The sequence below is a fragment of the Pipistrellus hanaki genome, assembly GCF_964339955.1.
Source record: "Pipistrellus hanaki genome assembly, chromosome: 3".
In the NCBI taxonomy this organism is placed as follows: Eukaryota; Metazoa; Chordata; class Mammalia; order Chiroptera; family Vespertilionidae; genus Pipistrellus; species Pipistrellus hanaki.
In genome coordinates, this window is record NC_140505.1 from 175402918 (window position 1) to 175420396 (window position 17479).

At 41.8% G+C, this 17479-nt stretch overlaps 1 protein-coding gene across 17 annotated transcripts in view; it reads right to left on the bottom strand.

The window, feature by feature from the left end:
• The window catches only part of ANKS1B (ankyrin repeat and sterile alpha motif domain containing 1B), a 774190-nt gene extending 770579 nt beyond the window's left edge, over positions 1-3611 (bottom strand). For all 17 annotated transcript variants that reach the window (XM_084876364.1, XM_084876380.1, XM_084876382.1 and 14 more), the window contains exon 1: positions 3461-3611. In XM_084876364.1, coding sequence (XP_084732490.1) covers positions 3461-3594 — 134 coding nt within the window. In that variant the 5' untranslated portion in view covers positions 3595-3611. The remainder of the gene's footprint in view (positions 1-3460) is intronic.
• Between the last annotated feature and the right edge of the window lie 13868 nt (positions 3612-17479).

The window sequence follows — 17479 nt, forward strand, 5'->3', positions numbered from 1 at the left end:
CTAAATTCACCTAATCTATAATGCCACATGACAAAAGGTTGCTAGAAATATGGTACTTCCATGAAAAAAGTATAGAAGTTTTATAAGAAAACAATATACCTAAATGCATGCTCCTTAAGAACTGTACTGGCAGGTGAATTAAACTAATATGAACTGCTGGCAATTAAAGGGAGGTGGATTTCAACTCAATAAAGTTAATTTTTTAAATAATTAGAGCTTTCAAAAATGGAATAGATCTAGTCACGGGAGTAACTCACTGGTTAAAGATGTGAGAGGCAATTCCTCTAAGTGAGATGTTGAACTAAAAGGCCCCATTCTATGATTCTAATGGAAAACCTACTGCAGAAATTTACTCCCAGTCCAATATGAAGCAAATCCATCGTCATTAAGGTCTTAAGAAATAGAGTCCAGTGCTTTAGAGATGCATGAGAAATTATAATAACACTGATGGTAAACACCAATGTGCTAAGTCAGTGGTAGGCAAACTCATTAGTCAACAGTTTGCTGACCACTGTGCTAAGTGATTTGCATCCATTGCTTAACATCTCATTTAATCCTTACAACAACCCTATATAATAGGTGCTATTGCTATTCCCATTTTATAGAAGAGGACAGTAAGGAGCGATTTTATATTTATTTAAGGTCATTCTTACTTTTGCTAAAAAGTTCAGTTGTCACCCAAGAATACGATTCCCCACCATAATGGCCACTGCTCACTTAGGAGGCCATATGAATTCAAAAGCATCTTCACAAAATTTCTTAACTAGTGATCCCTCAAAGGGCAGTAATGAGATTTTTTTAATTAGAAAAAAATTTACGGGTTTTTTAATTAAATTATGCATAGCAAAAAATATTCAGATACACCTTAAACTTTTGAAATTAAAACATTCAATGAATAACACATAAGATGCAGTAGAGCAGATCTGAATCACATAACTTCACATCTTGGCCAGTACTAATCATGGGACCTTGGGCAAGTTCTTGGTCTTCCTCTCTCTTTGGTCCTTCATCTGTGAAATGAGGATCGACCACTTAAGGTTGACATAGAATTCAATGAGATAGCACATGTAAGCATTTCACATAGGATCTCACACTACTATTGCACAACACAAGTAATAAATGGGGGAGGGGGGCGGTTGGAGGAGACAACCCTATTCCACAATTAATTCCAAAATATTTTAAAATTTTGAAGCGTCATCATCATGTTTGAAGTGGGAAGGGTCACATTTTCCATTATCCTATAAATGAATTTCTGATGACAATCGTTTATGAAAGAAAGTGACAACTAAATAAACCATGCCTTCTCTTAGGAATTTCATTTTATGCAAGTGATCATCCGAAAAATACAATTTCAACTCCCATTTTCTTCAAAGACACTGTTTTAGTTGTTTATTCAGTATGAGGTCGAAAAATGCAAGTGTAACGGTTACCGGGTTTGATTCTGATTTTTACAACTTGGTTCACATTACTCTAGTGAATATGTTTTTAGTTTCATTGTTTTCTACGTGCATTCTTGTTGTAGAGTGACTGCTACTACCTCTGAAAGACAGCAAAATAGAAAACCTCTCATTCAACAGTTACGTTGTGGGTCACAATTTTGAGATTTAATATTTACTAACATTAAATAGTTGGTATTTTATTCCTAAAATTTGACATCTAGTCTTTTTAAAAATGGCACAACTGAGAAAGCATTTCATAGATATCTGCTGATCACACAAATAGGCTTTTTTTTTTAAAACTATGTCAATAAAATTAACTGGAGTTCTCCCCATTCTCAGAGAACTCTTCAATGTTATTCCAAAGGAATTGATTATTTTTAGAAACCTATTTTAACCACATAGGTTTCTAGCCATATTCAATTTTATAACTAATACGTCACCCTGGCATAAATTTATTTTACCCGCAACTTAAAACTGTAACCAGATGACTGCTTTTGTATAAATTACCTGTGACTAAGGGCAATTACTGGAGCTATAATCTAAAGTATGTACACATTATCTACTCGTGTATGGAAGTGAAAGTTACTTAACAAGGGAGTATACACAAGAGCCGTCACTTCTAAGACCTTTTTTACTGAAAAACAATGTTCCACAAGCATTTCATTGTTCAGAAGTGAACTGTCATTCCAATAAAATGTCACTGTCAACAAATATAGATGATCACTTACAGAGCTTTTTTGAATCCCAGCAACCATTTTCCAACCAAATTCATTTCACGGAAACACAAATGTTTTCATGTACCCTATTAGCCAGGACTGCAACTAATTGCATTGTCTGACCACTACAACACATGAGAACTGTGTAAAGAACGCACTGTTATCATCCAAAAGTTTGCATGAAGCACATGTTCGGAGTAGCGCAGAACACCTTTTTAAAACCATGAAAATCACTTGGGCTCTTAATTTTTTTTTTTTTACAAGTACAGCTGAGTTGCCTAAGAGATGGGGTAAAGAGATGAATAATGCCTCCCAAAATATCCAGGATACATGGAAAAGCCATGATTGTAGAAACTAAAGCGCTTTTCCTTGAATTTTATCCGGTGACTCTTCTTCAGGCGTCCTCCCTCCCAACTGATCTCATTTGTCCATCTCAACTTCTAAGTTAATAGTTTTTTTTAATGTGTAAATGATCCCTGCTATTTCTAAAGCTCTGCTTGCTGAATAAAGATCTTGACATAAAAAAAAAAAAAAAAAAAAAAAAAATGTCATCCTAGAAAGATTCTCCAAGCAGCATCAGCCTCACCTGAAACCTCTCCACACTCAGAGGCCTCTACCATGTTCCAAATCCAGGATCCCAATCCTGAGATACAAAATAACTAAGTTTCCACTCAGCTACATCCAGGGAACAAAGTGCTGCTGGGTTGCCTCATCAAGTTTCATCCACACCCTGTCCTGATGCCATCTCATCCAAGGTTCACTTTCCTCATTCTGTGGGCTCCTAACCCCTCACAGAGCAAATAAATGCCTTCTTGCAAGAGAAGGTAGCAGCAATCTAAGCCTGTGGCTCTTGCAGGGTAATGGCATTCACGCTGTAGCTTCTCTGACAGTTTCATTCAAACAGACACACACACACACACACGCACACACACACACACACACACACACGCACACCCAAAGGCTGGGGGGTTCGGGGCTGAGGCGCCAGAACACACACTGATGGAAAGCAGGTGCCACACCGATTTCCTTCCAGCAACACGGGTCCAAGTTCTGCACCAGGGCTCTTGGAGGAAAGTAGCGACGGACGCCCTGAAGGCAGGCTATGTGAGCATCACTCCGAGAACCCAAGGCGTCCATCCATCTGACCGGGAGGCTCGAGCCTCCTCTCCATGCACACTCCCCGTCTCCTCTGAAGAAGCAACCGCTATCCGCCAGCAGGTGCGGGTACCCCCAAGGAGGAGGAGGAGGAGGAGCAGCACGGATCCATCACAATGCTTCAGGAGGGATGCCATCCCCCGTCCTTACCTGAGCAGATTAGACAGAGGCAGGGGTCCGGATCCTCCGCCCAGGATCCCTCCTTTCCTGCCAGACAGGAGTTTCTCCACCAGAGCCACGTTGCCCGTGCGCGCCGCTTCCAGCAGCTCCTGGTCCTTCCCCATAGTCTCGCACCGAGTCCTTTCCCCTCCGGGTCCTTCTCCCCGCCCACCCCCCACTCCCCCCCAAAAAAATGCAGGGCCCTCCCCGCCCCACCCTAAGAGAAGGCCACCCTAAGGGTGCTGCTGCTGAGGAGCGGGGCGTTGCAGGCTGAGGACCGGGGAGATCGGGGCGGGAGGAGCCGGAGCGCAGGGCACGGCCGCGGCAGCAGCGGCCTCGCGCGCCCCGGCGGCGGGTCCTCTCTCGCCGGAGCCTCGCGCGGGGCGGCGGGGCGGCTCCGAGGGGCACGGCGGCGGCGGCTCGGGCGGCCGGGGCCCGCGCCGAGGCCCGGCGGAGCGCACGGAGGGCGGGGGGACGCGCGGGCCGGGGCCGGGCGGGGGGCGCCGGGGGCGCCGCGGCGGCGCGGAGGCCTGGCGCGCGGGGCGGCCGGCGTGCGGGGGGCGTGTGTGCGCGGCAGGTGCGGCCGCGGGTCGGTCCCCAGTGGGGAGGGGGCGGGGCCGGGGACGGAGGGGGCGGGGCCCTGGAGGGGGCGAGGCCGGGCCGAGGTGATCCTCTTTTTTTTTTCTTTTTTTTTTTTTTAATTCGTGGGCGGGGACCCTCTGCCTCCTCCCTCCTCCAAGGTTAACCGTGTGAGGACTGGAGTTCTCCACCATGCTCCAGGAAAAGCCTCCATGGCGGGCACGGGAGGCCGGGGATGCTGGAAAGGGGCCCTGGGCTGCGCCCCCGAGGCTCACCTCTCCTGGGTGAGGAAGAAGAGGTTTGGGTTCCCCTATTGCTGTGGCTCTGGACAGTCTATGGCTGTTCCAGCTCCGCCTGGGCTTGGAGGAGCTGCGGGCTTGTAAAAAAAAAAAAAAAATGCCAAGAAAATGAGCTCTCAGGGCGCAATATAAAGGGCCTGGGGCGGAGACCCACTGCCATTTGCATGTGTCATCCGCAATGCCCTGTGAGTGGATGGCTTGGAGGAGTGCCCATCGTGGAGAACACGCGTTTATTTATTTTCTTTTGAAACTTCTGGTGGACGGACGCCTTGCCTTGCGGTGCCTTGCCCTTGGGATACACTTCCTAAGTGTACTGGGGAGTCCAGGGACATAATAAGCACCCAGCAACCCAGTGAGCTGGGTAGCATTACTGCATGTCCACTCTGGACGTGAGAAAGTAGTGGCACTAAAGGGTTAATTCGATTTCTCTGTAAGAGGTGGGAATGGAACACCCAAACTGACTCACTGCACAGCCCAGGCTCTTCCTAATACACCTTCCAGGAAAAATTAGAATGGACGGGCGCTTGGTAAGCAGTTACCATGTACCGCACACCATGCTAAGTACTTTCCATATGTTATCTCAACCCTCACAGCCACCCCGTGAGATGAATACCATATTCACCCCTATTTTACAGATGAAGAAACTTACTAGTCCAAGATCATGCAGCTGGAAAGTTAGCCAAGGTTCAAACCCAGGGCTGCCTGCTATAGGCAGAGATTTTAAATAAAGAACTGGGGAAGACTTAAAAAAAAAAAAAAAAATGTTTAGTGCCCTGGCTGGTTTGGCTCAGTGGGTGGAGCGTTGGCCTGCGGACTGAGGAGTCCCGGGTTCGATTCCGGTCTGGCAGGGGCACATGCCTGGGTTGCAAGCTTGGTCCCCAGAGAGGGGCGTGCAGGGGGCAGCCAACCAATGATTCTCTCTCATCATTGATATTTGTATCTCTCTCCCCCTTCCTTTCTCTCTGAAATCAATAAAAAAAAAAATTAATGTTTAGTAATAAATAACAGCACAAGTATATATTTTTTAAAATATATTTTATTGATTTCCACAGAGAGGAAGGGAGAGGGAGAGCCAGAAACATCGAAGAGAGAGGACCATCGACCAGCAACCTCCTCCACACCCCCTAATGGGGACATGCCCACAACCAATGTACATGCCCCTGACCAGAATTGAACCCGGGACCCTTCAGTCTGCAGACCGACGCTCTATCCACTGAGCCAAACCAGTGTTGGTGCACAAGTATATTTTAATTTTTTTTTTATGGAATTCAGTATTCTGTGATTTCAATATAAAGGTTCAAAGTATTAGGTAATTACTCATGGGAGGTTTTCTGAAGGAAGTAGATTTTGAACTAGTGTGGGGTTTTTTTGCTTGTTTCCTTGTGTTTTAGAACATGGTTTAATGATAAGATATTATATGTGATAATAACATGATCCTTGACATCATGGGACCACTTTGACCAGTTAAAGAAAAGAGCCATTGATTTCATTTTGAAAGTTGCCATTTTCCTAATGTTGTCGCCTAAGCAAAACACACTTTTTCCAAAATATATTGTAAGTATTCAACTGCTTAGAGCTAAAAATCACCCCCAGTTTTCACATGCAACATTTAATCACGGCTAAGTTGGTGATTGGGAAGCTCCTGAGTCATCTTGTCAGAATCAACTCCCAATGGGAAACCATTAGTAATGACTTACTCTGAGGATCAGTTCCACAGTTCCAGGCAGGATCTGATAGCGCAGTTTTCCAACTCCAAACGCTTTGTTTTTAATTACATCATAGCTTCTTGGTGAAAAGGAGAAAGGCTTGGCTACTAACTAACATGCAAATTAAAAGTGAAAACATACTTCCAAAAATCTGAAGAGGCAAACAAAAAACACCTCCAGATTTTTTTAAACATCAGATTTCATTAAGATATTTTGCATCTGTAAATGGGGACCAATTAGATCTCAGTTTGCATGCATGTGAAATATGTGAAATGAATAAGTTGTGTCTGATGGTCTTCACTGGCCTCTCCAGCCCTAATAGTCTATGGCTATGATGACATGTGGTGTAAGTCCTTTAAGTCATATTCATAATTGAAACTGTAAATCAAGCATAGGATAGATTTGCAGTCAATTTATATTCTGTTTTTAGTTACAAGAGATAAAATACATTATCTATTTTTCAGGTTTCTATAATCGAATATTTTTTATCAAAATCTATGTTCCTTATTCTCAATATTAATAACAGTTGTAAATACATATTATAAACTAGGATTGATACTAGATCCTTTTTCTCATTGTATGCCATATATATAATTGTATATATATAGTATACTAGGGGCCCAGTGCATGAATTCATACACCTTGAAAAGAACAGTGGGCCAGAGGCTGCGGTAGGCACAGGGGCTGGTCTTGGCCCATCCTCCATGCCCCCACCCAGCCCCTCCTGCGGTGGCCCACCCTACCCCCACCTCAGGGCCCCTGTCTGGCAGCATCCTGCTCCTGCCACCATTCCCATGCAATGACGGTGCTGGCCTCGCTTGCACCTACTGACAGCACAGAGCGATTGGGGCCAGCGCCAGCAGCTGATGTGAGTGGACCAGTGCCATCAGCAGGTGTGAGCAGCAGCTATTGCCCCGATTGCCCCTCAGGAGCAGGGGGAGGTGGCGAAGCCCTCAGGGGTGATCTGGGTTGGCAGCTGCCCTTTGCATCCACCGATGGTGCTGAGTGATCAGGAGCAGCGCTGGGCACCAGCAATGGGTGCAAATGCCGACTCTGGCACCAGCTGTGGGTGCAAGCAGGGCTTGTGTCAGCAGCAGGTGTGAGCACTGGGAGGGACCGCAGTGCACAGGAGCAAAGAATTTTCAGTAGCCACCCAAGGATCACCCCAATGACAGCAACTAGTGCCCCGCCTTGGTCTGGCACCCCAGCACACCTGCTCCACCATCCCACCACCACTGACACCCGCCATTTTCCACACATGCCCCCTGGTTGTCAGCACACATCATAACGACCAGTTATTTGGTTGTTCAATTCCAGTTGTTCCGCTATTTGGTCTATTTGCATATTAGCCTTTTATTATATAGGATATTTTTTGTATTATACTCACAAACACACACACACACACACTCACACACACACACACTCACACACATACACACACATACACACACCTGTACCTGTCAGGATTAAATGAGGCAAAGTAAACAATCTAGTATCATTCCTAGTACATAATAACACAATCTTATATAATAAAAGCCTAATATGCAAATTGACCAAATGGCAGAATGACCAGTCACTATGACACACAGACACTCAACGCAGGAGCTGCTCCCAGCCCACAGGTCCTAGTCCAGTCAAGGTGGGTGTGAGCGGGGTCCCCCCAATTGCCCCACCAGTTGCCCCACAGATGAACCCTGATCACCGGCCAGACCTAGGAACCTAGGAACAAATTTGGTGCACCAGGCCTCCAGTTTTACTATATTTATGTATGCATAATTTATATTATATAATATATAACCATATGATATCTACCCTATGAGATAGATATTATAATTCCTGAAGAACATTTGAATCCCTTACTCTAAAGCTGATATATACCAGTACAGATCTAATTGTGTATATTTTTGGCAATTTGAGAATTATTACTCCAATATACACATATTGCTAGTCACTCCTCTTGGATTAATAAAAAGAGGTACTAGGGATTGAGGCTAGAAAAAGGAGATAAAGCAAAAGACAAAACAAGTATAGAAGTGGTTTCATACCCATTTAAAAAAAAAAAAAAAAAAAAAGCCGTTGAGTGTCTGTGTGTCATTCTGCCATTTGGTCAATTTGGAAACATAAATGGGAGGAACATGCATCTTTTTTTTATTTTTTTAAATATATTTTATTGATTTTCCACAGAGAGGAAGGGAGAGGGATACAGAGCTAGAAATATCGATGAGAGAGAAACATCGACCAGCCGCCTCCTGCACACCCCCTACTGGGGATGTGCCTGCAACCAATGTACATGCCCTTGACCGGAATTAAACCTGGGACCTTTCAGTCCGCAGACCAATGCTCTATCAACTGAACAAAACCAGTTTCAGTGGAATATGGATCTTGATCAATCTTAGAATTATATACCAAAGTCTGTTTTCAGTGAGGAAGAGGAAATGATGATGTTTTACAGCATCAAGTTATCAGGGGAACTGAGAGAGATAACCCTGTGATTTAGAGAGTGGGTTTGGAAAATATCTACTTTCTTTATGTCAAGCTCTGCAGTTACTGAGGCTGATAGGCTAAGGGATAGAAGTCAACAGCTTTCAGGTTACAGAATATGAAGATACTATATATCTAAAAAGAAGACCAAGTTTTCACCTTCTGCATTTCATTTGTTTGTCTCCTTATATCTTCTTGGCACAAACTCTGCCTCTCATCGTCTTCCTGAGGAAACCCAGGCAGCAAGCATATCATGATGTTTACAGTCTTTCTGAATTTATGGTCATGGGTGTTGAAGGCCTATGTTCAATCACCTATGTTCTCTAGGTTCTAACCAACTGAGAGTAGACACAAGGAACCAAATGAGCATCTCATTAGAGCATCATTTTTATTACCAGGTCAGGTAAGTACAATAAATAATATCCCACATAATGCAGGGATCCCTAGATCCCTAAAACTAGACTGAAAATGAGACTGGGGCCTACCTCTTTGTAAATGTGTACCCTGAGGCCTGCCAATGGAGAAAGTTGGATCTACAAATACGACTTTAGTAGAAGCCCAGTGCATGAATTCATGCATGGGTGGGGTCCAACCACCTGTCCTGATGGGGGCAGATCAGGACCAGGCCGGCAGGGGGAAGGAGACACAGGAGGTGTACGTGGGGGGTTGGGGGGGGGCAGCCAGAGGGAAAGGCTGAGGAGGTTGAGGGGCCAATCTGGACCCCGATCGGGTTGGTTGGCCACTGCAGTGCACATCACAGCAACCAGTCATTCCAGTCATTCCATCATTCTGGTTGCTTGGCTTTCACATATATAGATACACCCAACCAGACTAAAGCCTGTCTCACAAGGGGCTGTCAGAAGACTAAAGAGAATGATGTGTTTTCAGGGCTGCCTTTGGAAAGCATGCTGAGACAGGTCCTGATCCAAGTATGCCCATCATCTTAGGTGGGAAGTGGAAGAAAGCTCATTGCCCTTCTTAGTGATTCATAACACAGGTACATCAAGACAGAAAGAAAGCAAGAGTTGAACCAGAATCTTGTCTAGAAAGCAAGGTAGCCCTACCCACATAGTTCTGCCAGGAAAGAACTTTAGGAGCATTGCATTAGGTAACCTTGAGCAACCAGTGGCTGTACATTTGACCAGGTCTGTCCTTTGCACAATTTTTCATTGAATTGAAGTGTAATGCAAAGTCCTTGACTATTGTCAGAAGTTATATGGCATCTTCTATACATGGGGTGTAGGAATGTTCTTAGAACTTTTGTCCATTACTTACTTAGTGAATTCTATATTGAACCCCACACTTACATTAAAGTATACAGGAATGTTTGCTCCCCCTAAGGAATTCACTTTCTGATAATATTAACTAATAAATTGACTTTCACTTTCCACATTAGCTCTCAGGTAACTGAGCCAAATTTAAAGTTTGGCATCTTTGTGATCTTTTTGCATTTTAGTCATTACTCTTTACATATTTTTGCCTTGGTTTTTATTGGTATTGAGTTGTATTTTATTCAATCTGTTTTGTTATAAGAGATATGTATGCATCTGTATTATTGAATTTGCTATATGCCGTGTACTGTTCTAAGTTATAGAATAGTGAGTAAAAACAAACACACTGTCATTCCTCATGGAGATTCCATTGAAAGTAATAAAAAAGGCCAGAAATTAATGAAAAGTACCCTGTTCTCTTTCTTTTCTCTTTCTCTCTCTCCTCTCTCTCTCTCTCTCTCTCTCTCTCTCTCTCTCTCTCTCTCTCTCTCTCTCTTCTCTCTCTCTCTCTCTCTCTCTCTCTGTAATTCTTTTACTTATTCTCACATGAAAGCAGGCATAGGGAATATCTTAGAGATTGCTTCTCCTTCAAAAACTTCATAAGAAACAACCTTATTTTGGCCTTAAGGATATACATAAAGTATACATTTCTCATCTTTTCATTCACTCATTGTCTGTGATATGCCAGGAAGCTCACTGGGTGCTAGTGATTCATCAGTGAACAAGGCAAATATAGTCACAACTGCCATGGAGCTCACATTCTAGTTAAGAGGAGAGACATGGAACAAGTATTCACAAATGTGCCTCGTGCTTCAAAGATGGGTGTGAATAAGAGGGGCATCTAAGTCTTAGTGGTGAGCACAAGGCCTGAGACCTAAGCGATAAAGGGCAAAGAGAAGCAGGTGGTGGAGATAGAATGTTCCATGCAGAGAGCTATTTGGGAATCATTACACCTTGCTCTTTAGAGAACAGTCGAGAATTATACTCTCAGAACTAAATTCCCAAGTCACCTCCTGCCATCTCTTTCTTTATCTTTGCTCTTATTTTGTCTAATTTACTCACCTCTCCCATTCACATTTGTATTTTTATGGAATTTAAGTTTATTGTTGTTAGTACGTGTTCTTAATTTCAAAAATGTTAAAGTATTATCCAAATGCTTTTTCTAAAGATAAAGTTGCTTTTTTTTACTTGTAGATGGCTTCTGATTCATTTTTTAAATAGAATTAGCCCTCTTCAAAGAGATTCCCCTCTTTCTTCATATGAAGAAAAGCCAAATAAGTAAACCATGGCCTGCACCTTTTTTTTTTTTTTTCATATCTAGGTATACTTTATGGATCAATGAATAGGAATGGGAATTAGTTGCATGAAACAACATGAAAACAAAGCTAAGCTGAATATGAAAAATTAAATTGTTCATTCTAACTATAACTGTCCAGCACACATATGCTTTTTAATTCTCTTACGCTAACAAAGAAACATGTGCAACTAATTATTTATTTGCCACAATCCAAAGTCCTCCCACCTTCCATATTCATGGGCCAGCTTCTTCCTGTCACCCAGCTGAGGTCCAAGCCTGCCAACTGGGGGACCAAGCTGGGCTGGATTTGCAGCCAAGAACAGAAGGGGAGTAATTGTGAGATATTTTTTCCTGGACTCGGTAGCTAACATCATCTGTCTAAACGGATGTGTCATCTTCCACATTGGTACCTAAATGCTTTCCAAAGCACTCTTTCCATTATGCCATAAATTATGGTTTTGTAAAAGGAAAGGCACTAGCGTTGCGTTCAGAGGACCTGGTTTGCAATCCTCGTGTGACCTCATTGTAGCTTAGAAAGCTAGAAGCCATCAGGTCCAACACGGAAGTGTAGCACACACCTTCATAAGGATATTAGTAACCCAGTACCACAGACTGGGTGGCTTAAACAACAGAAATGTATTTCCTCATGCTTCTGGAGGCTGTAAGTCTGACATCAAGGTGTCAGCTGGGTTGTGTTTTTTTGTTTGGTGTTGTGTTGTGTGTCTGTGTGTGTTTTTTAAATATATTTTATTGATTTTTTTTTTTTTTTTACAGAGAGGAAGAGAGAGGGATAGAGAGTTAAAAACATCGACCAGCTGCCTCTTGCACACCCCCTTACTGGGGATGTGCCCACAACCAAGGTACATGCCTTAGACCAAAATCGAACCTGGGACCTTTCAGTCTGCAGGCCGACACTCTATCCACTGAGCCAAACCGGTTTCGGCAGCAGGGTTGTGTTTTTTAAGGCCTCTCTCCTCGGCTTGTAGATGGCCATCTTCTCCCGATGCCCTCACCGAATATTTGCTTTATGTGCGTATGTCCTAATTTTCTCTTCTTATTAGGTCACCAGTTCCATTGGATGAAGGCCCATTCTGATGACCTCATTTTAACTTAATTGCCTCTCTAAAGACTCTTTCTCCACATACAATCACGATCTTAGCTATTGGGGGTTAGTAATCAAAGCTAATAACTTCAACATATGTATTTGGGGAGGAAACAATTCAGTTCAGAACAACAGGGTTGATGGATGTTTTGAGAATCACAATAAATGAGACTGAAGAAGTGAAAGCATGAAGAGATTAGCCAAAGAACATAAGGCACAGCCCCTGGACACAGACAACAGTGTGGTAAAGGCTAGGGGTGGCGGGTGGGGGCTGGGTGAAGGGGGACAAAGGTGGAGGGAAAAGGGGACATCTGTAATAGTGTCAACAATTAAAGAAAATAAGTGAAGGCATTTGATTTACTATACTTGACAAAGTGTTCCCTCCAATATTACAAGTACCACATACATAGTGATTACAATATTATTGACTATATTCCCTATGCTTTGTTTTTTATCACCATAAATTTATTACATTTTGTAACTAATGATTAGTACCTCTTATTCCCTTCACCTTTTTCACCCAGCCCCTCCATCTCCCTCCCTTCTGCTGCTATGGATATCTGTGTACAAATCTTTGTGTGGACATGTGTTTTCACTGATGGTAAACACCTAGGAGTGGCATTGGTAGGTCTTATAAAAGGGGTTTGTTTCCATTTTTAAGACACTGACAAATTGTTACCTGTAAGGATAATACTTAGAGAAAAACAACCATGTTCAGTGCCTTCCATTGAAGCATACAATTTATCAAAATTTAAATACAGTAATAGGCAAACAAGGATGATTAATATTTCTTAAAATGTATTCTTTACTACACAGTTTAAAGCAAATGTCATAATTAGATCATTTCCGACATTTTTGTAACTGGTTCTGAAAAAAATTAGAAGGAAAAACCTATTGCTTGAGGTAGTAAACTATTATTGAATACTGTGTTGCTCATACTCATTACATTCAAATTTAAAAGGGTTAGCCCTGGCCAGTGTGCTTAGTGATGAGATGTTGGTTGCCACGTCTTTACCAACACATGGCATCTCAGTCTTTCTAAGCTATAATAATAGGTGTATATCTCATTGCAGTTTTAACATGCATTTTCCTGATAACCAATGATGTTAAGCTTTTTTTTGTTAAATACGAATGAATATAGATATTTTTTTCTGTTTCTTCCTTTTGACTTATCTTATTATTAGGTCGCAAAAGTTTTTTTGTTGTTGTTGTCATTAATCCTCACCGGAAGTTATTTTTCCATTGATTTTAGAAAGAGTGGAAGAGAGGGGAATAGAGAGACAGAAACATCGGCATGAGAGATACATATCACATCGATTGGTTGCCTCCTGCACACACCCCAACCAGGGCCAGGGATCAAGTCTGGAACTGAGGTACATGCCTTTGACTGGCATCGAATCTGGGACTCTCTATTCACTGAGCCAAACTGGCTAAAGTTCTTAATCACATTTGAATGTCTTTTGTCAGATATATGTTTTGCAAATATTTTTTCCCCAAGGTGCAGTTTGTCTTTTCATTTTCTTAATGGTTTCAACAAACAAATAATTTTAATTTTTTTAAACTCTTAGCGGTTTTTCCGTTCATGGTTCATGCTTTTTCCTATTTTATCCCAGGGTTACAAAAACTTTTCTTCTATGTTTTATTCCATAGAAGGTATGTGTTTTTGCTCTTACATTTAGATCTATGATTGTTTTTGAATTAATTTTAGTGTATAGTATAAAGAAAGAGCAAAGTTTATTTAATTTTTCTATGTGGATATATGGTATCCCAAAAACATTTCTTGTAAAGACTATGTTCTTTTTTAAAAATTATTTTTCTATTAAATTTCTGTGACACCTTTACTGAAAATCAATTCACCACATAAGTGTGGATCCATTTCTGGATTCTTAATTCTGTTTCATTGATCTATATGTCTATTCTTATAAATCCTTTCATTTTTAATCTTGCATCCCAGGTTAATACTTAGAGAAAAACAACCATGTTCAGGGCCTTCCAGACAATTTATCAAAATTTAAATACAGTAATAGGCAAACAAGATGGTCAATATTTCTTAAAATTTATTCTTTACTACACAGTTTAAAACAAACATCATAATTAGATCATTTCAGACATTTTTTAACTGGTTCTGAAATAAAAATAGAAGGAAAAGCTTATTGCTTGAGGTAGTAAACTATTATTAAGTACTGCATTGCTTATACTCATTACATTCAAATTTAAGAGGGTTAGCCCTGGCCAGTGTGCTCAGTGATCAGAACATCAGTCCTTGCACTGAAGGGTTACAGGTTCAATTCCCTGACAAAGATGCATACCTGGGTTGCAGGTGAGGATTAACAAAGAAATAGATAAATAAATAAAAGGGTTAAAGAAAAATTATTATTAGACAAAGCACATAAAAGGAGGAGAATCCAAGATGGTGGCATAGGTAACACCTAACTGCAGCCTCACACAACAATTTCAATAAAATACAAAATGGACATTACCCAGAACTACAGGAAAGTCGACTGACTGGAAATTCTACAACTAGAAGGAAAGAGAAAACCAGAAGGAAAATCAAAAGAGCTGTAAAAGCCTAAGGTACAGAGACACATTGTGCACACAGAGAGGACGGAGCCGGAGAGGAGGGGGAGGCTGAGTGCCTGGCTGGCGTTCCCTAGCGGGAAGGAGATAAAAGCTCCGGACTGTGCTGAACCCCAGATCCGACACTACTGAACCCCAGTTCTAGGCCAGACCCTGGGGACCCAGGCTCATACAGAGGGAGCCTGGGCTGTAAGGCGAAAACCCAGGAGAGCAGCAAAAGGAAGTCCCAGAGGCTCGCACATTGCGTGCAGAGAATGGGCGGTTGATTGTGCTGCTGGATAGCCCTAACGGGAAGGAGACAAAAGCTCCAGACTGCTCTGAACCCCACTTCCAACCCCACTTCCAACTGAACTGAACCCCAGTTCCGGGCTCATTGAGCGAGAGCCTAGACTATTTGGTAGCATGCAAAACTCGAGGGCACCTTACTCTCAGAGGTGCTTGCAACGAGTACTGAAGGAACCTGAGGAATACTGAGACTCAGGAGCCTCATAGGGCGGGGCTGACTGAAGCCAAGGCTGTAGGATCCACCCTGAAACTCCGCCCGATCCAAGCTGAGCACAGAGACTTTTAAGGCTACCAACTCAGGGAAGCTGCAAAAATGCCGAGACAAGGAAACAGATCACAAATGAAAGAAATGGAGGACAAAAAGCGACTGGATATAGAGTTCAAAACCATGCTTATAAGGTTTTTCAAGAATTTCCTAGAAAAGGCTGATAAAATAAACAAGACCTATGAGGGTATGAAAATGGATCAACTAGAAATAATAAGGGATCAATGAGAAATAATAAGGGATCAATAAGAAATAAAGAATACATTGTCTGAAATAAAAAATAGTATACAGAGTCCTAAAAACAGAATGGAAGATCGCAAGAATCAAGTCAAAGATTTGGAACATAAAGAGCCAGAAGATACTCCTCTGCAGAAGCAAGAAGACAAGAGAATCCAGAAAGTTGACGATAATATAAAAAACCTCTGGGACTACTTCAAGCGAACCAACATCAGAATTATGGGGGTCCCAGAAGAAGAGAGAGAGCAAAACACCGAAAACATACTGAAAGAAATAGTAACAGAAAACTTCCCCCACCTGATAAAAGAATTAGACCTACAAGTCCAGGAAGCACACAGAACCCCAGACAAAAGGAATCCAAAGAGGACTACACCAAGACACATCATAATTAAAATTCCAAGAGCAAAAGACAAAGAGAGAATATTAAAAGCAGCAAGAGAAAAGCAAGTGGTTACCTATAAAGGGGCACCCATACAATTGTCAGCTGATTTCTCAACAGAAACCATGCAGGCCAGACGGGAATGGCAAGAAATATTCAAGGTGATGAATAGCAATAACCTACAGCCAAAAATAATCTACCCAGCAAAGCTATCACTCAGAATCGAAGGCCAGATAAAGAGCTTCACAGATTAAAAAAAAAAGCTAAAGAAGTTCATCACCACCAAACCAGAATTATATATATAAATTGCTGAAGGGGGTTCTTTCGGAAGAGAAAGAAAATAAAGATAAAAATTATGAACAACAAATATGTAACTATCAACAAGTGAATCTAAAAACCAAGGGAATTAAAAAAAATCTGATGAAAAATATTAACTGGTGAATATAATAGAATCAGAGGTATGGAAGGGGAGTGAACTGACAATTCTCAGGGAAAAGGGGAGAGGGGGGGTGTGGGAAGAGACTGAACACAAACTGTGCACCTATGGATGAGGACAATGGGGAGTGGGGAAAGGGCAGAGGGTGGGGTGGGAACCTAGTGGAGGGGAGCAATGGAGGGAGAAAAAAAATGAGGAACATTTGTAATAATATGAACAATAAAGATTTATTAAAAAATAAATAAGTAAAGCACAGTAAGAATACACATAGTTCTGTTAAACTGGTTAAGGCTTCAGCCACAGATGACTGTACACTTTCAAAATATTAAAAAAAAAAAAAAAAAAAAAAAAAAAAAAAAAAAAAAAAAACTAGATTCCAGCTGAAACTGGTTTGGTTCAGTGGATAGATCGTCAGCCTGCTGACTGAGGAATCCCGGGTTCAATTCCAGTCAGGGGCATGCGCTAAATGACTTTTCTTATTAAGGGGGGTGTGCAGGAGGCAGCTGATCGATGTTTCTAACTCTCTATTCCTCTTCCTTCCTCTCTGTAAAAAATCAATAAAATATATATTTTTAAAAAAGAAAATATTATAGGTGACTGAAAGGAGAATCAAAACAACTCCAAAAGGGGAAGTTATGTTATAAAAGAGCTGGTAGCAATCAATGGATTCAATAAAACCAAGTAAAGTGTACTTGTTTTTAATAAGTGTATCTGCGTATTATATTAAAAGCCAAACACTTAAAAGGCATTTAAGTGGGGACTTGAAAACTGAGAAGTAAACTGGTGAAGAAATGGGAAAAGAGCATTACAGACAGAAGGAACAACATGTGAGCACTTCCTGGAGGCTGGAGTGGAGACAAGCACAAGATAGATTAGTCAGAAGTCAGATCCTGCTGAGCCTGGTGAGACATGTTAGGGATTTGGAGTTCCATTTTAAGTATATTGAAAATCAATGCTGTATTTTGAATAGAGTAGTGATGTATCTGGATGATATTTCAAGATCATTCTGGTTTCTCTCTAAAAAGATAGATGGGAGATGAGCACGGATGGAAGTTGAGATGATATTGAATTATGTTACTTGGGAAGGAGTGTGAAA